This window comes from Pholis gunnellus (genome assembly GCF_910591455.1).
Source record: "Pholis gunnellus genome assembly, chromosome: 17".
NCBI lineage: Eukaryota > Metazoa > Chordata > Actinopteri > Perciformes > Pholidae > Pholis > Pholis gunnellus.
In genome coordinates this window covers 20,731,284-20,750,894 of record NC_136544.1, presented here as the reverse complement: position 1 = coordinate 20,750,894, position 19,611 = coordinate 20,731,284, and the positions used below count along the sequence as shown (strand labels likewise).

At 42.6% G+C, this 19,611-nt stretch overlaps 1 protein-coding gene across 1 annotated transcript in view; it reads right to left on the bottom strand.

The window, feature by feature from the left end:
* Positions 1-5,808: 5,808 nt before the first annotated feature.
* grin2ca (glutamate receptor, ionotropic, N-methyl D-aspartate 2Ca) overlaps positions 5,809-19,611 on the bottom strand; it is a gene marked incomplete at both ends in the record, with an annotated part of 45,953 nt that continues 32,150 nt past the window's right edge. Inside the window, 8 exons of the mRNA XM_079178183.1 lie at positions 5,809-7,428; positions 8,800-9,032; positions 11,291-11,478; positions 11,601-11,761; positions 14,110-14,339; positions 15,332-15,457; positions 16,097-16,250; positions 18,974-19,142. Of these exons, the coding sequence (XP_079034309.1) occupies positions 5,809-7,428; positions 8,800-9,032; positions 11,291-11,478; positions 11,601-11,761; positions 14,110-14,339; positions 15,332-15,457; positions 16,097-16,250; positions 18,974-19,142 (2,881 nt within the window). The remainder of the gene's footprint in view (positions 7,429-8,799; positions 9,033-11,290; positions 11,479-11,600; positions 11,762-14,109; positions 14,340-15,331; positions 15,458-16,096; positions 16,251-18,973; positions 19,143-19,611) is intronic.

Here is a 19,611-nt window from a genome sequence, read left to right as displayed (position 1 = left end):
TTATAAGATAGCATGTTAGCATTTTGACCGTCTCTCTGACTTTCATCAGTTTGCTTTGATGTTGTTGTTTTTTTAACTGTTGACTGTACGTGTAGATTGTATGGACCAGGTCCTAGAGGTGAAATGCTGCTCTTATTTGTTTGGAGCCTGTTGCTACATCGCACACATCGCACCTTTAACTATACGCTGCTGAGAAGATCATTAATGGTATATCTCTCTTTATCAGGACAAATTACACAAACTGCCTCCTTATCTTTGTTTTCCGCCTAAAACTTTTGTTGTAATCTCCGACAAATTGAGTTTGTCATTTTTAGAACCTGCACTGTTTATAGATCCTCATCAAAAACAGAATCACCCATTCATTTCAAAATAAAGAATGTTTATCGCACTAAATGTTCTCCTGTTTGAAGTATGTTGTCTCTCTTATGTGATATTTTTTTATGCCGTTTTTTAAAAAACTTTTCACTGTTTTGTGACACATGTGAAGTAACAACAGAACTATTGATAGATCATTAAAATGTGTCCCGTCTGACTGTTTCATGGCAGACATGAGGAGAAAGTACCGTGACACTCTTTTAATGGACACAGATGATTGATGGTAGCTTTGGCTGGCTACTTGTTGGCTTCTTGATCCCATAACTTAACCTTTATTTCATCAAGCTGCTCCCAATGCTGCAGGTCTCACTTCACACCGCTTGTCTTCATTTGACATTCTGGATTTCATGTCACGATCTTGTCCCTGATGGGAGTTTTAACTTGGCTGCTGGTGTGGAATCAGAGTTTAAGGTTAATAGTTTTGTTTTTCCAAGAGTCCAAGAGAGCTCCACGTACGGCTTTGCTGTTGTTTTTTTAAACGGCCTTGTTATCGCCGCCATCAGAACGCAGTGAAGCACCACAACAGCTCGAGTGTGGCTGTGGATATGTGGGACGCCGCAAATGGCCGGTGATATTTTATCCGCATGTGTAGAATCATTTATCATCCGCACTGCAATCAGCTCCCCCCTCCAACATCAATTCTGCAGGTCTCAGAGAGGAGAGCAGAATACATAAAAAGCCTCATCGCTGCGCCGTCATGCCCCTGTGTGTTTCCTGGTCGGCCTGGAAACACACACACACAAGAAGCAGAGACGAGAGCTTCACGAGCTGCGTGGATCACTGATCACATTACTGCAGCGTGTGGTTCTGTTCTCGATGAATCTTCGCTTTTCATGTGAGGTGAATCACTGTTGAACTGTGTCCTAAAATGTGTGAGTTTAAAGGACTCTGAGCTGTAATATTATAGATGTTACAGGACGGATAAATGCTGTGACGAGGAGTGTTTGGTTTCATAACTTAATGTCATTTTTGTTCCTCACTACTGTGTGATTTTCTTTTTTAAAGATTAAGAATTTGGTTTTGGTTCTCAGCTCCACTCAACGACTGGAGTTAACATTTCTCTCACGGGAACAATGTCAGAGGGAAAATAAACTCGCATTTATTGTTTTAAAGTGTGTCTGCCGGCAAGTCGAACTTCATAAAAGAAATGGAGGTTTCATCACCTTTTCTAGATTCCTTTTCTTTACCCTGCATTTTTTACTTTAAACGTCTTCAGCTTCACCGAGTCCCAGACGGGCCAGACAGTAATAACTTGTGCAGCCTAACATAGATTAAACCCACATAACTCTATTTCAAGTTCTAGTGGAGATCTAAAAGTTTGGAAAAATGTGTATGAAATGATGTAAGATATCTAAAATATTTCAATTTGATGGAATGATGCCGCCATAAAACAATCAGTTTGAATACTGTGAACATAGATTGGTTGTTCAGAATATATGTGGTACTGGTTTGGAATAATATGATTCATCTTTTAAACTGTGAAGCTATTGAAGGGAAAATACAAGACATTTTATTTCTAAGAGGCATTTAAGAAGAAAAGATACTCATTCATTGTGTATTTTTTGTAAATGTATTTATTATTATGTCACGTGTAGAAGAGTTGAGGATTCCACTTCCCATTATCATTGTTAAACTATTTATTTTGGTTCAGTTTCCAGTGGTCTGTAACATTAGCACCCCCTAAAGGCCAACAGTGGTATAACCCAGATTGCGGTTCCGGTCTGCTCGGTATGTTAATAATTGTTAATAAGCTCCGTGAAAGTTTGTTTCCGTTGGTAAACGTGTACTTTCATGAGTTCACTTCCGGTCACTTCGCGTTAGCATCACAACAAATCTCAGTTAACTAACGAGCAGTAAGCTAACACGTTTGTTTTCATATTTTCTGGAGATAGTTAACACTTTGTTGGCTGTGATGAATATATTTGAATTCTGCTGTTATTTGAATAATATGGTTGGTTGGAGCTGACGAGGGTTACACTAGCTGTTAGCTGCAACACATTATTAATGTCTATGATCGAGGGCAAATGTAGCTGTTAGCATTTTAAATATTATGATTCATTGTGTAATATTATTTTTATTTTTTGTACATATTATTTTACCTAAATGCAACTTACAAAATGGATTTGAGGAACCCTACAATTCTGTCCTCCTGATCCTCCAAACTGTTATTTTATCTGTTCAAATATAATCTGTAGGAAGAACGATCTCTCCCTGAAGTCTTTCTATCAATTTCCCCCATTAACGTGTTTTTGGGGGAGTTTGTCATCATCTAAATAGAGGCTCTGAGGACAGACGGTGAATAAGACTGGAAATCCTCTTCAGGCAAAGTTGCTATTCGTGACATCAGGTTATATAAATAAAATTTAAATAACTTAGTCCAGATATCCAGATACTGTAAAGGCTGCTACACTCACGCGTGACGCTACACCTCAAAACATTTACATCAGACGCACCCTTTAACCACTGTTTTGGTGCTGTATCATGTGTCTCATGGAGCTATTCGATAATAAAGTTTGCACATCAACAGTCCCACTATGATGCTTCATTACAGCTCGTTGGAGGTGTGATACCGGCGCTGCAGGATGCCCTCTCTCTGTTTCTGGCCTCCTATCAGCTGCTGGCTGCAGACCACATCACGCTGGAGCTTCCTGCAGTTTTGGAACCACATAGTTTCTTCCCAAAGTGTTACTGTCAGGGCCTGTCTTCCCTCACCGAGGTAAGAGACGTTCATCATGTGAGTTTATGTCCCGGCTCTGTTTCTGTTTACGAGCTTGGAAAATATGGCAGCCCACGCTGTTGGCCGTCCAGCTGCTCGTGTTTTATGTCTTTGGCTTCTGCAGGCTGCTAATATTTGCTCCGACGCTGCTGGTTTAGATCGATGTGCAGAGTTTGTAGTGGTATAAATTGTGATCGCGTGTCTTGTTGTGGCTGAGCTATTTCATTTTTTTGGGTTGTTGTTTTGTCAGGGGTCGTGTATTATGATGCTTTCATGCTGTTCATCTGTGCAGTGATGAATGGACGCTGAGGTTTGAGTAATGAGTGTTTTGGGACAGGCTGTTCTTTTCATCTTCTTCTCAGCTCACTGTAACCAGTCGTGAAGCTTGGGGCTGATATTGCATGCTGCCTTTAACAATGTAAACACAGCCAGGTGAGTTCACTCAATCACTTTTTAATAGTTACCGTCTGTATTATTTCCTCTCCATGCAGATTGGAAGCAGTTCTTTGACACCCTGACAATCAATGACTCACTTCAGCGAGGTAAGAGTCTGCTGCTTGTGCTGACCTTATTGTCGGAAATTCAGAGCACATTGCACATCGGAGGTTTTCAGTATGGAGTTGAGAAAGTGATTAAAATGAGGTACAGTATATCCAAAACAGACTGAAAGTCCCACAATCAATGCCATGCACAGAGGAACAGGAGGTGCTGTTCATAGCTGCAAGAATATATATATAAATACTGTATATATATATATCAATATGCAAGTGATATATATATATATATATATATAAATATAAATTGCAGGTAGTCGTTAGACAGCTCCTGGAAGACCTTGAAAAACTAAAAGATACGTATTAAATCTTTAGAAAACGTTGGCATTTCAAAGTAAATGGCTGAAACATTGTTGCAATATGTTAAAAAAGTTAAAGGTTGTTTATTTCTGATACACTTACTTTAAGAACAGTATTCTATAAATATGAGTATATAGTGCATCGTGCATACAGTTAATCAGGAGCATCAGTAGTCAATGTTTAAGTGCTTTAAATCAATGCTGCTGTTAGGAATGTACAGATAGTTTGTTGTTGAAAATGAGCAAATGTTGCTTTCTTGCCATTTCATTCTGCTGCGATCAACTATGATGAAGGATGTCTGAGTATTATGGGCTGGATTGGCTTTGCATTGTTTTCCCCTGCAGCTTGTTGTCGTGTTGTCAGCAGCCCTGAGGCTGAAGGTAATAATCTGTGTTGGCTCCAGGGATGCAACATTAGCGTTGTTGTTGCCACAAAGTTGTTTTCTGTAATTCCTGGACAACATTTACTGTCATTCATAATGAGTCTGAAGCTGAGAACCGTGTGGTTCTTCCAAAAGTGGACTCTCAGCTGATGCTCACTAATCACAGATTAAGGTGGTGTTGCTTCTGCCTTCAGGGTTTGATGATTCTTTCATTTTTTCACATCGTCACACACCAGATACGGCAGTATGCGGGGAGAGTAACGTCACAGTGCGCCAGTGAAATCCCAGCATGGACGAGTTAAAAGTGTTACATTTAGTCAAAGAAAAACATGCAATCCAGTTTACACTACACGGGCCCTGTCTGTGGAGTCTGCATGTCCAAAGACCTGCAGCTGAAGTTCATTTATGGCTCTAATTGCTCATCAGCACCATATTATATATTTCATAAAAACAGCTTCTCTGATTCAAACCACGGTGTCTTTGTGATTTCAATATGCATAACTTAACAACTGTCTGCTGCCGAGCTCTTCCGCTGCATGTCAAGTGAATCGGTCGGTTCAGATTTATCTAATCCAGTTCGATATATAGGCCGTTCCCTTTTTAATGGCTCGAAGCACTTTGTTGGAGCACGTGGTGCCAAAGGACTCGATATCAACCCGAGAACATAAACCGTATTCACATAATCATCCGTTCTGTGAGAGTTGGCAGATTGAAATAACAGATTGTGTGTGTGTGCGCATTGTGTCACAGTCATTATACCGCCGCGCGAGGTGAGAGCGTGTTTAACATATAGATTGAGATGACAGATGATTCCAAAAGGTGCTTGAGATGACCTTGTTCTTTATTAAAGGGTAGTGGAACAATGGAAATACACGTGATACTTTTTTTTTAAGTGGTTTTCCCTTTTTTTTGTAAGATCCCAGTCAAATGACATGAATGACCAATGGAGCAGAAACCCTCAGAGGATGTGGACTTAGAAAACTCCCAAATGATCTTAATAATGTATCTCTCGGTTGAAATGGCGGGTACTGACATGACTTTGACGAGAAAAAAGAGAAAATGAGAAAAAAAAGAAATGTCTCAAGTCTTCATCAGAGCGAGAGGCTACAGTATATCGTCTCCCAGAAATCCTTCACATAGCAACACAGCATTTAAAAATCCTTTAAATAACAATCAACAGGTTAAATTCTTATCTATTAAATACTTTGCAACATTTCCTTTTTCTTTTATTAGTAGTTTAAGTTTGGCTCACAAAGTCCTTGCAGTACTTTGCTCGTCAGTGTCTTCTCCTTTGCATGTTCGCTGCCCGAGATATTATTGCGCTGATCGTTGAGAGTCAACCCCCTCAAATACACTATTGGTGTAGAGTTTCATTTTTGCTTTAACCGGAGGCCGAGGGGAGAACCCCCCCCCCCCAGGCATGCCCCTCGCTAGAGGGGCTCAGTTTGAGAGCCAAGTGGAGGTCCAGTAAGGATGGGGGCTCAGACCTCAGACTCCAGGCTGGATACCCTGCCCCAGGGCTTTGGCACATAGGGACTGTTGACTCTGCGCGCCACCAACACCTGCCTCCGCTCTCTGCTCCCGGAGCCCGGGTCCTCCCTCTTTCCTGTGCCATCGTAGGACCCGAACATATTGTTGTGGTAAACCACCTGCCTGTCGCCCATGCGAGGCAGCATCTCTGCGTTATCCGGGCAGTGGCTCGCACAGGGAAACAAGTGGCACATGTCCTTGGAGCTGTCGTAAAACTGGGAGGGTCTCTGGGCCATCGGCCCCACGTACACCGGTAAGTCCGTGTACGAGTTCAGGTAGGTGGAGTAGTGTCTGTGCACCACCGTGGAGGAGGAGCGGCGCAGGGCGGCGGCGTTCTGCAGGATGGCTTCCCTGTACGAGGGCAGCCGGGTGGACTCGGAGTACTTGAGCTTCTGCTTGTAGGGGTAGGAGCCCATGTGGGCCGGGTCCAAGTACGCGGGCTCAGCAGCCAACGGGTAGCAGGACAGGTTGTGCCCCAGACTGCCGTATAGCTTGTTGGGCTTTGGATTGGCCACCACCACCCGAGGGAACAGGTCGGGCATGTCCGCACGGGCGGAGGATTTGGACGTGGAGGGCTTTGTTTCGTCTACCTGATGGATCCTGTCGTTGCCCCACGTGGCTTTGAGGAACGAGGCGCGGCGGTTGAGTTTGTCCTTCCCCAGCAGCGGTATGTCGTCCATCTCGGGCTCCAGATAGGACTTCATACAGGAGTTGCAGCTCGAGCTGCCGCCCGGGTAGTGACCCGGAGTGCACGCCATGGCGGCCGCAACGGGGGCATGGTTGTTCAGGAGGTGGTTGGCCCTCAACTCGGCAAGGCAGGATCGAGGTTCGTCGTAGTCGACTCTCACTCTGGGGTCTGCGGCGTCAAACACGTAGGTGTGGGACCGCCGCCTCCTGCTCACGCAGTCAGGCGGGTAGCTGAACTTCCTCCTCAGGGGCCCCTTGTGCTCCACGTAGATGTCGGGCACCTGAAACTCCCTGTAAGGAACAAACGGGGACGTCGGGTGCCGGGCCTGGTTCTCCACATACAGCCTGCTGCCGTGGTGGGGGTTGGAAGCGGCGGAGGAAACCGGGTCCCGCATGGCGATGTGAGGACTGCTGAGGCTGGAGATGGGCAGAGTCCTCTCTAAGACGTGCTGGGCGTTGTGGGCGGGCAGCGTGTAGCGGAGCGGCGTGGGCCGGGTCACCACGCGGGGCTTCTCCAGGAGGGGCTGGGTGGTGCTGTCTCCGTAATGAATCGGGAAGGTGGGCGTGAGGGCCCTCTGAGGGTACGGCGAGTGGTTGTCCGAGATGCTGGAGATGTAGGGCAGACGGCCGTGAGTCATGTCCGTGGTCGTCACTCTGGGTGGCAGGCCAACCCGCACATTGTCGACCCCCCGCCTGCTCCAGTGCTCTATTGTTTTGGTGGCATTGTCTAGAGAGTTCTCCACTCTGGCGGAGGACACCATGTCCTTGGCCGTCCTCAGCATCTTTAGCATATTGGCTTGTGTGTAGTTGGCGGTGACGTCCGGACTCGGCATGCTGCCGTTGTGGTCGCTATGCTCCACTCCGTTGAAGCAGCTGTAGATGCCCTGCAGAGAGACACAAAAAAAAGTGAAATTATGAACTGAACCCAAAGCTTTTTACTGCAATATAAAAGTCCTGCACCTCCTATGGAATAAGGCCAGAAGCAGAGAGAACTCAAACAGGTCTGTTAAAGCAGTATAGCATTTATGACGCCATAAAAATGAATAAAGAACGCAAGTTAAATCTGGAATCTATACATCCAACATTTCTCCATTTGCCCACAAGTGTTGTAGGCTCTACATGTTATAAATATATTAAACTATTTAAATGTTTACGACCTCTACTTCCAGCCTCTCCGCTCCGCTCTGTGTTCAGCAGCCTGAAGTTCAGTCAAAGTTTCACAGAATTGTTGACTGTTGGTCTCAGACGGCTTCATAGTTACACTGATGAGCTCATCGTTTAACATTTTTTACAGGATCTGGTTGAAGTAAACGGTTTATTGGGGGCAAGATTTTAAATGAGAACATGTAGAATTAAATGTTTTTGATGAAATATCACAATTTTGATTCAGTTGCTTTTTCTGATTCTGTTGCTTTTGTTCTACATGATGTGTTCAACTCCGGGTTTCAAAGCTTCTGGCTCGGATGTGTTTTTGGGAAGAAAACATGCTTTTCAGCCCTGCTGGTGGGTTTTGGGGTTCAGAGGGTTAAATCCTCATCAGATACCAGAATGAACCAACAAGCTGCCGAACGCCCAACGGCTTTCAATCGTGTTTTGTTTAATTTTGGAACATTTCCATGAAATTTCTATTAACTTACAGAGCAAATGAGACAAAAACAATTACATGGAAATTGCAGAAGGATGTTCTTTGTTTTTTTCTCGTTTTATATTCTTGTTGAAATGTTTGATCTTTTCAAAGAAACGCTCAGACACATAAATGACTTGCTGATCATGCACTTTGCCATTTATTAGTTTCTCAATTTTATTTCCCCCCCACCGGCTTTATTTTACTTTCATATTGTGTATCTGTTTGCAAAACTTAATCCCACCTCTGACCCGCTGTCGACACACAGATGAAGGTTTCTTTAATGGGGCAATTTGAATTCAGTTTCTCGGGGATCACGGCCGTCACAATATTTGAGCAAGTATCCATGAAGTCCCTTTTTATTGCTTTCAACTCATTTGATTTTATTATCTGCTTTTATTGTTGCTGCCCTTGACCCACGGCCGGTCGTGTACTCATTTGACTTCATTTGGATTGCCGATATTTCTAAATCTATGTCTTGAAGGATACCTCAAAAGCAGACAGCAGGCTTTACAACCTGGCAGCAAGGCCGTCACATCAGTAACATCCTCTGCAACTTCTGTCTGTCACTATAAAATGAGACGTGTTGTACTGCCCGTGTTGCAGCAGTTCTTGTGTAACAGTGACTCACTCTGCTGATAGCCAGGAGGAAGTTCAGGCGCTCTGCTTTGCGGACCGAATGGCGTAGTTTCCAGTAAAGCATATGTTCCCAAGCGAAGACCAGCAGGCTGAGGCCCATGGCTACGAGCAGCATGTAGAAGACTCCCGCCATGTTGTCGATGTCCAGCTTGCTGCTCATCACCTCTTTCTTCTCATTGCGGCAGATGCCCGTGAGCCAGACGGTCTGCAGCTTCTGAGTGTCACCTGTGAGTTAGGAGCACAGAAGAAAAACCCTTATTTGCATATCACGAGTGTTATTTGGGGACTTAAAAAGAGAGATTAATGAAACGGCCTCGGGCCTCCTCGTGAAAATTCATTTGCATGAGATAATGACATTTTCTCTCATATAACCGGCACTCCAGGTACAACTGAACAAGGTTGTACAGTTCTTCTGTTTGTGATTTAGTGAATGCAAAACCAATCCTGACTTCAGGAGGTGGAGCGGTTTGTCCTTAAATTACAGGGTTGGCGGTTCGATTCCCTGGCACATCCTGTCCACAAGGCGAAGTGTCCTTGAGTGAGACACTGAACCCCAATTAGCTTTCCGGGCGCTTTAAAGCAAAAAATACTTAGGATGGGTTTAATGTTGTTGACGGTTAAATAAAGTCGGTTCAGTTTTGGACGTAATTTCGGCCAAATGTTGTCTTCTGCTAACATAGTGAGTAAATTTTGGCAATTAACCCATCAATCACCAACCATATTTTATTTGTTTTCTACCCAAAAATCCAATCCTGCAATACAATATCCGCTCATAGTGAATACAGTCTTAATAAACTTTAATATGGTTATGGGTACAAACATTAGCGGTGTTACCAAACACTGTACCGTGGTGTCACCCTAGCTAAGTACAACCAAATGCTGACAATAAGACATTTGTAGGCAACCAACAAGGTTACAATAAACTTTCATGAACTGGTTAAATATAAGACAAAAACACCGGACAACGCTGTGGTGGTAGAAACCTGTCAATCACGGTGTAGCCCCGCCCTAAAGCATCCCCTGCTTTATGGTCTGTTTGACTCTAAATGGACAATTATTTACTAAATGAACATCATGCTGTATTGAGGAAGACTTGAAACTAGAGATTGAGACCATAAACTCATGTTTACAATGTCTACTGAGGTAATAAATCAAGAGAGAAGTAGAGTCATTTTCTCATAGACTTCTATACAACCAGAGGAGTCGCCCCCTGGTGGACATTAGAGAGAATGCAGCTTTAACACATGAAGCTTTGGCTTCACTTTTGAGTGTTACAGCTGCTGCTGATGTGCTTAGTTATTTAATTACTAGATGTCACAGGTATTATTAGGACCATGGGAATATTACAATTAAAAAATATTTTGTGTGTGTATTCCAGCCGGTGGTAAAATGGGCTTCAGTCTAAATCACACGATTTTACTGCTAATAGTCTCTGTGAGAAGTAATACTATTGAAGCATTTTGTGTACGGCCTCTCAGTTTGATAGATTATGCAATGAGCCATATTGTTCCTCTTACCATCTATTGATGACCAGGCTTTTGCTCGAGGCTTTGAAATAACTTGCCCGAGGAGCTTAGGTCGGCAGAATAAGTCTCACGTTTTAAATCACCTCTTGATATCGGGTCTTTATGACATGCATTTATGACGCGTCTCTCATTTGGATGAGTTGTTTTTATTTTATACCATTAATCATAATAATCATTCCTATTTCCCCCCTTGCTGCTTTCTTGTTCTTTTTAATGGAAGCCTTTATTGTATCATTAGAGTACATTATGGGTTGTTTTTTCTTTCTCTCTTCTCATCCATTCTTCTCCATTTATTCAAGTTCAAGGAAAAACTGCAAATTCAGTTATTATAGCATTTAGGGATGTAAAACAATTAACCTTTTAACCGTTAACTGACTAATGCTATCAGTTAAACAGTTAAAATAAATATAAACAATAATAATCAAACGCCTCATGTGTTAAAGCTGCATTCTCTCTAATGTCCACCAGGGGGCGACTCCTCTGGTTGTATAGAAGTCTATGAGAAAATGACTCTACTTCTCTCTTGATTTATTACCTCAGTAAACATTGTAAACATGAGTTTATGGTCTCAATCTCTAGTTTCAAGTCTTCTTCAATACAGCATGATGTTCATTTAGTAAATGATGGTCCATTTAGAGTCAAACAGACCATAAAGCAGGGGATGCTTTAGGGGCGGGGCTACACAGTGATTGACAGGTCTCTACCAGAGACGTATACGGCGTCTCTACGTCACTCCTCCTCAGTCCAGATATGGTCACTTCCTGTTCACTGGTTGCAAAAAAAGCCAAGATGGCGACGGCCAAAACGCCAAACTGGAGGCTTCAAAACATCCGTCCACAAACCAATGAGTGACGTTACAACGACTACGTCCACTTCTTACTATGACCGTCACACACGCTCTCTCTCTCTCTCTTTTGACACACTGAATTTGCATTACTGGCAATATGTAGAATTTACCATCAGCCAGGAACTGGAGCAGGGCCAGGTCGATGAGTCGTTTCCAGCGTGAGTCCTTCTGCAGGGCGATGCCATATCCAGTGGTGGCAAACACTTTCCCACTGCCAATGGTCACCAGCTTGCAGCCCTCGTCTTTGCCAGCCATGTAATTCAGCACGGCAGCGTCGTAGATAAAGGCATCCAGTTTCCTAGCAGCATAAAGAGAATGAGTTTTTACTCAAACGGCCATTATATTACAGTTTGGCTCCGCTTCGGGGCTCTCAGTTCCTGACTAAATATATGTTTTTTACGAGCCTTGGCTGACACGTACCCTGTTTTGAGGCTGTTAAGGGCATCCTCCACTCCCTTCTGGTTGTATTTGACCATGTGGGAGTGCATCTCGGGGTAGTTACTCCTTATGTTGCGCTCCGTGCTGCCATTTGGGACCGTACCAAAGCGGAACGGAGGGTACTGCTCCTGCGGCTTTTGAAACTGTCGAGAGAGGCAGAGCAAGGATTGATAAAGACAGGAATGGTCTGTGATATTGATTGATTGCACGTGTGTTTGAATACATAATCATATGCAGTTTGTTCCGTCACCCAGATGGTTGAATCGTGACTTTATTACGCTGCTCTTTTCTGTTATTTAGAAGCTCCATAAAAACTTTAAAGCCCGGATGAAAAAAGCTCTGAGATATTAATACAATGACATTCACCGCTTTGCTATTTTTGTCATTTCTGCCTCGACTCCCGAGTGCTTTTGTGCGAGTTATCCTGCCGTCCTCTTGCTCTATTAATTTAGACATCTTAACTCTATAATTCAAAGACTAAACACTCAGACACTGTGTCCAAAAGAAATCCAAATATCCTCGTTTGCAGTAAGAAAATGAACATTTCATCTTTTTCCTGTTGGGAGTATCATATGCATTTAATTAGCTGAGGACAGAGAGGGAGACGGGGTGGAAAAAGGCAATCGACAAAACTGCTCTTTTTAATTAACCTTATGCAAATATGTTCTCAGTACATTAGCAGACGGACAGTTTGAGCTCAAGTTTGCACACGAGAAAAGAGACGAAATCATATCCGGACATCTTGAAAATGAAGCATTCTGGTATCAAAGCCTCGAGCGATCTCTCATGGTCAAGCTTCTGTACGTGTGATGTGGAGGGGAGTTGTTGAGATTTTATCGATACTAATTCCATTATCCTCTTCGTGATCCCATTCTTTTATGGATTCCCTTTGGGTTGAACATGACTGCATGCAGTAAAGGCCGTCCTGTTCTTAGTCGACCATTAGTTGATTTAATCAACACATCTGTAAAGTTTCTACACAAAGAATCACACAAAAGCTCCACTTTTAGTCTTTAATCTAAAGACGTTTTACGATAAAATGACAGATTGGTCTGTGTTTGTCGGGTTATAATTCTCTCTTTAGTATCCATCTTATTTTGCTGTGAAACCATCTCCCTAAAACATGCTAACAGCTAACAGCTAACGTTACCTAGCTCGCCTTCTTCCAGACTTTAAACACAGAGTTGTTCTACACATCGTGGCGTTAAGAGGGGAAACATCGGTGTTTCTCCCCTCAGGTTTACTAGCGCCACACTGTTGAGCTCAGCCACGGCAAACAAATATCTACAGTATGAGAGGAACCGGTTCTTGGTTCCCATAATCAGTGTTGTTTGATGGTTAGAAAACAGGATGCAAACCGCCGTCCACCACCAAACACGCGCTACAACAACACGTTGACGTCTTAGAGGGAACACTGACCAAAAGACGAGTTTAAACCCTTTAAACAAGGGAAACATCGGCTTGTTTCTCCCAAACAGCTCATTCCTTACATCCCTCCCTGTTGCCTATAGACGAAGCTCCCTCGCCGTGTCACTACACAGGACAGAGATGTAGCGTGACGTGGGAGTGAAAGAGGCTGGTCGATGTCAGAGTCAACATGATGTGTTGCCCCATCACAAGGACTTATAAGTCAAGTGTCCATTCTGTGGGGACGAGGTAATCATCTTCCTCAACACGGCCGCAGTGTCCTTTAGAGCCGCTCTGCTCGTCTCCATCACTTTTCTCCTCTGATGCAAGGTCACTCTTATGTGGCTTCATCTTGTACCTCGTTTACATTTACTTAACCTGAGGGGGGGGGGGGGGGGGGGGGGGGGGGGGGGTTCTGCACAGCTGGACAAACAGCAGTACAAACCCCTGCATTCCCTTCATGCTGTTCAATAATCTACGGGCTCGCTGTCAACACGACTCTTCGCTTCGTTCTCTGCATAGCAGAGTTGATGCATAATGAGATGGGAATTGCAAATGACTTTGCCAGAATCCTAATGAGCAGTGGACAGCTTGGTCCTTTCCTCAAATGCCTCTTTAATCCCTTCGGTTGCCTGCGAGCAAAGATTCTAGAAAAAAACATTTCTTGTGCTGGCGGTTTGACACGGATCTCCTTGTCAATACGCCTATAAAACACATCCTCAGGCCAGACACATATGCACCAGATAATACCCAGAAAATGTATAATCTGCGTCCCGGCCAGAAAATCCACTTACGTGTTACATTTCATCGGCTTTTCACGGACAACTCTATCTAAAGAATCCGGGGATGTAATTCAATTTTCACCACTTAACTCTCTATGAACTCTTTTTATGTTTTTTAGCCGGGGGAAAGTCACAGCCATGACATTGACTCTTCTGGACATTTGCATTTCACAGCGCTACCTCACGCTGTTTACACACACAGAAATAGACCACTTTGTGTTGTTCCTAAGCTGTACATCAAACACAGCAACGCACACACACACAGACAGGACGGTCAATGACAAAAGACGGAGCTCCGAAACCTTTTTGTCGCTGAGTCCGGAGACGGTGTCGATGTATTGCTCCTGGATCATGAAGGCTGCCAGGTTGGCTGTGTAGGAGGCCAGGAAGATGACGGCGAAGAAGGCCCAGACCAGGACCATGATCTTACTGGTGGTGCCCTTTGGGTTCTCGATGGGGACCGAGTTGTTGAAGACGATCCCCCACAGCAGCCACACGGACTTCCCAATAGTGAAGGTGGGACCTCCGGGCTCTAGAAACAGGACTCGAGCGTCAGTCGGCACACAAATCAAGCTGTTGGAATTTTGAGAAAAGCCGGATTGATTGGATTTTCATTCCAGTGCCAGTCGGCCCCCCGTTGGGTATGTGCAGGCGTCATTGGTGTAGTATTTCAATGCAAATGGGAATCTGTCAGTGTTGTGTTGACGATGACGAGATCTTACATCCTTAACTTGAAATAAAATGTCAAATGTCAGCAGACTTATGGAACTAAAATGTAAACAACCAATTTGATGTTGTTTATGGCGTTTTTTGACATTGCTATACATTTTGGGATCTTTTATGCAAAACACCCTAAAATACATAAAAAAACAAAGACGAGAGGCGGCGGCACGAGCGAAGCCCCTCTGACCTTCATCCATCGTAAGAGGTTTTATAGAACCGCGCGGCTCCCAAATGAAACGGCAGCATCTCAATCTTCCAGGCATCGATCCAATGTGTGTCCGCGTAAATAGACTTTGAGTTCACATGTTGTCTGAATCCTCTCGATACCACTTCACTGTCTGTCATCTCTGTGTGTGGATGTTCAGGGAGGCCAATATTTAAATTCATTAATTTAATCACTTACAATCAATTTAAATAAATATAAATAAATATGCAGGTTTTTTTCTGCATCGTGATAAAAGTAAGATATTCTTTCATTATAATGTTTAAAAATGCTATAATGTTATCTGCTGTTTTAACCCTAACCCTGCCATTATGACAATTTAATTTAATGTTAAGAAGACATTGAATTTGTTTATTGAAACAGTTTAAGTGGAAACTTAAGCTGAAATATAATGTTATCTTACATCTTTTCCAGTGCGTCATTCTGAAGCTTCAGGTTTTTTTTAAAGAGGGTAGACCTAAATTTAGAGCTCACTGTACTTCCACACAAGACTCCGAACCAAAACAACAATCCTCTTCCACCCTGTTGGCCGTGAAGAGAAGATCAGCAGATGGACGACGGAGGGAGGCCAGACTCACCTTTGGCACTGACCAGGCTGCGGTTGTACCCGACCGGACTGCAGTATTCAAAGACGAAGACCGTGATGGCCACGACGGTCAGACACATGACGAACATCATCACCCAGACCGCCGGACTGTATGGTTCTACAGGGGACACAGGACAGAGGACAGAGGACAGAGGACACAGGACAGAGGACACAGGACAGAGGACACAGGACAGAGGACACAGTCAAGCAAAAGAAGGAGCTCAACATTCAAACTTCATCTGAAGGAAACTGGGCAAACTAAAACAGAGACTAATGATTCTACGACTAATATGAATTCATGTCATATCAGCATTAAAGGAAGCGGGATTTCATCCCACAAATGAAGTCATTGATTTGTATTTATTATTACCATCCTGAAGGTACAATATTCACATATCTCCCTTTAGGGTTTTTATTTAATTTGACTTTTATTGTATAAGTCATGGTCAATGCCTATTGATTAAATAAACCAGCCAGAAGGCAAAGAGGGCCAATTATCATCCTTTGACCCTGGACATAAATAGACATACAGTATGTGACTATATATAGAATACAAAACATGCAATTAAAATAAATAGATAAATAAATAAAATTAATATTTTAAATAAAAATAAGCATAAAACATAAACAGTAGAAGTTTAAAGAGTAACCAGAGGTGACAGGAAATGAGGGAAAGGATCCGGTGCTATTTTAATCGCAGTATTTGTCACATCCGTCCGTCTTCATTACGTCGGGGAAGCACAGACGAGTCTCTCACCTAAGAAGGCAGAAGGTGAGACGGTCCCGTTACTCCTGGCAACCATCACGCTGATCCCCGTCTCCACGAACGGCACCGAGAAGTCGATGATCTCGGAGCGCTCTTCGTTTATGGTCAGCGAGCCGATGGCCATGTCCGCCCGCTTGTAGAACACCTGAGGGAAGTCAATAAAGATATATATATTTATATTTTAGGTGTCATGAATACACGACTGCAGTTTGTTCCGGCATTATCATAAATCTAAACCCCCGTCTTACAGCGTCCAACATAATGCTGGACGTCCACTGCTGACCTTTGAGATAAATCTCATCCATCAGTGGAGCCAACACGCTGGGCCTCCGTCCCTGAGGATGATGTACTGTCTGGTGCTTCAGGCGACCACCCGGCAGCCAGCTGGACACAACTCAAAAGCCTTTATCTAATGTTTTCGAGCCTTTTTTCCACCAATGCACTGTGTAATCTAATCCGTCTCTTAATGCATTGTGTCGCTGCATACGGCATAATGCCTATTACATAAGGCGTCTAATGACAAATATGACAAACAGGAAGTGGAATTATTACAGCAGGCTAAGGTCACATGGGGCTCTGGTCGAACCGCTACAGCCCGAAATAATTAAAGAAAATACATAAATAATACATAAATAAATATAAAATAAATACATGAATATAAAATAATAAATTAATATAAAATTAATAAATTAATACAATTGATAAATAAGGCGTCTAATGACAAATATTACAAGCAGGAAGTGGGTTTATTCGCAGCAGGTCTCTGGGGCTCTGGCCCCTGTGACTGCTTCTCCAGCCTTTTTCTGCCATAACACACACACACACACTGTTTGTTATCCTGATGGAGAGCCGGTAGGTTTACAGTCCAGACACTCCGCCTCATTCAAGCCATTAGCGCTCCTATGGAGGGCGATGCCTCATTGACCACAATAGCCTTTGTTTTTGTTTTTTTGAAAAATACAGGCCAGCTAATGTTGTATCCTCCAATTCCTGAAGAGGAGTCCGGCTGCCGAGATTATTCACAAGGACACCGACTCCTCCTTTCTTTTTCCTCACCCACCACAATGACCTTGATACCAATTCACTCTTGACTTGATAATGGATTTTCTTTGTGCGTGTGTGTGTGTGTGTAGGCGAAGCAGCCTTGTCTGAGGCTTTCACTGTGATCTCACTCTTATCTTATGTGTGTGTTGTAACACAATGTTTTGCTCATTATCAAAGAAAATGATCATTGGGTTTTACATTCATGATTGCTTTTTAAAGCTTAATACCACGATTGGTCGATCATTGGGTTTTACTCGGATAACATCAAAAAGTAATAAACACAACAAATCAATTGAAGTTAAAATAAAGATTTGCTTTCATGCATGCTTTTTTTATTTTAAGGTTCTTGATTGCATTGATAATGAAGTTAATTTAGAGACGATGAAAGATCCAAATCATTAAAGTTGTAAACTGCAGCATCAAAATGACTTTCATCTTCTTCAGAAGGTATTATGATCGTTCTGTTTATGTCCTGAATATGTTTTTCTGGATTAATATGTTGCTACTTTAAACTGGTTCTATGTCCGTCACATAGAAATATTTCCTCCCTGCCCCTAATTCAAGTCAAATCTTTGACAATTTGTGACAACTGTTCCTTGGCGGAGGGTTTATAGTCTATAGTGTAGGCTGGGAGAACATATCTACAACAACAAACGATTAACACGAACGTCAAACCTAAATTCGTTTACATCAATAACATCCTAATAACCAGGTTACACTCTATAAGGAGCTTGAAAGGTGTCGATGTTCACTCGGCAGGAAGGGTTTCAGGAACGATGCTATCAAAGATACATTATAGGAAACGTAGGATCTAGCTTATTTGGAGTTTTGGCCCGTCTTCCTAATGTACCTCGTTAGTTTTGGGGTTTTCTTCAATCTTGGTTCCTCGAGATCGGATATCCGGGAGCGAGTTACATCACAGACAAACTGGTTTGTGATTAAGGATTTGAGATAAATTTGCTGTATCAGAAACATCTTTTAATGTTTAGCAGATTCTATAGATCAATTTTATAGCATCTTAGTTCAGATTGTAAATTAGTTACAATTGCCTTGATAACGATGTATGAAGAAGCAATCGTCTATAATTCCTTCATTCGTTGGTGTACGATCTGATCGCAAATCGACACCAGCCTGACACAAACCATCCTGCAATAACTCAGATTTCAGGAATTATTAATACAAATAATATACAAGTTTTTTAAACTGGCATTAGTACATTTAAAGGCTTATTCTCGTTGGTTTGTTAGTCATGAAAGTTTCTGTGCACATTGGGCCACAAAGTAGCTGTAAACAACTTAACTCTAACAAATTAAAATGACATTAACGCTGCATTCACTGTAATCAGACAGAAGATAAACGGCGAACCAGATATATATATATATATATATATATATACCAGAATACTGCTAACGGTAGACGGCATTAACGTCCAAAGTTTAAATATTTAACTTTTTGCGTTCTGGAGATTACGGAGCTCCCTCACACAAGAATGGTGTTTAATTTAGCAAAATTATTATTATTAGAAAGCTGCGTTTTATAGCTACATAACTGTAGACAAAAAATCTTTTATTTAATATATATTTGAATCCATCACAATAGCAACATAGCGTCATGCGTGTTTGTTTGTCGGAATTAAGTCATCAAACAATGTTCTTTCCATGAAATTGTAGATGTATGTTTTGTATCTTTTGTCGTGTTTATTTCATTCCTGCGATAACGAAAAGCAGCTAACAGAGAAATTGAACCTCACTCGTCGTCTTTGCGACGTCCCCGCGTAGCGACGCTGGCCCTTTAAGACTAGCTGACGGTAACGTTGCTCCTTACCTCTCCGATCATCCCGTTCCAAATGCTCCGGACCAGCTTGCCGTGCTTGCCGTTGGTGACCAGGTAGAGGTCGTAGGAGAACTTTATGGTGCGGGACAACTTCTTCAGGATGTCTATGCAGAAGCCTTTACAGCACAGTTTAGTGTACGGCTCGGTGTGACCCACAATGCTAAGGGGCAAAAGAGAGACAGAAAAGGAGATCGTGATGGTTCAAACATAAACTCTTTGGGTGAAACTTGTTCTTCGAGGTTTTCAGGTTACATTATTGGTTTCTGTTCATCTGGACTGCTCAGTTCTCATTGTTATAAATGACGCTATTAAAGTCTCATTTTACATTATCAATTGAAGGGGAAATCACAAATTATTAGATCCAATACGTTGTTTGTGTTATATTGAAATAGCAGTTTAATCGAGGCTCAAATTTGAAATGGATAAAACAGCGTAATGGGAAATATTGAGCAATATTTAGATATCGATGATCTGCAGAAAAGATTAATTATAACCTTCAACAGTCCACTGTAGTTTAGTTTAGACAACGCTGTTTTACAAAACATGCATCTTCTGCTAATCAAATAATAATTAATGTAACGCAATGCAGCATAATGCTGGTTTAAAATGTGTCTTTTCTTCATAGTTTT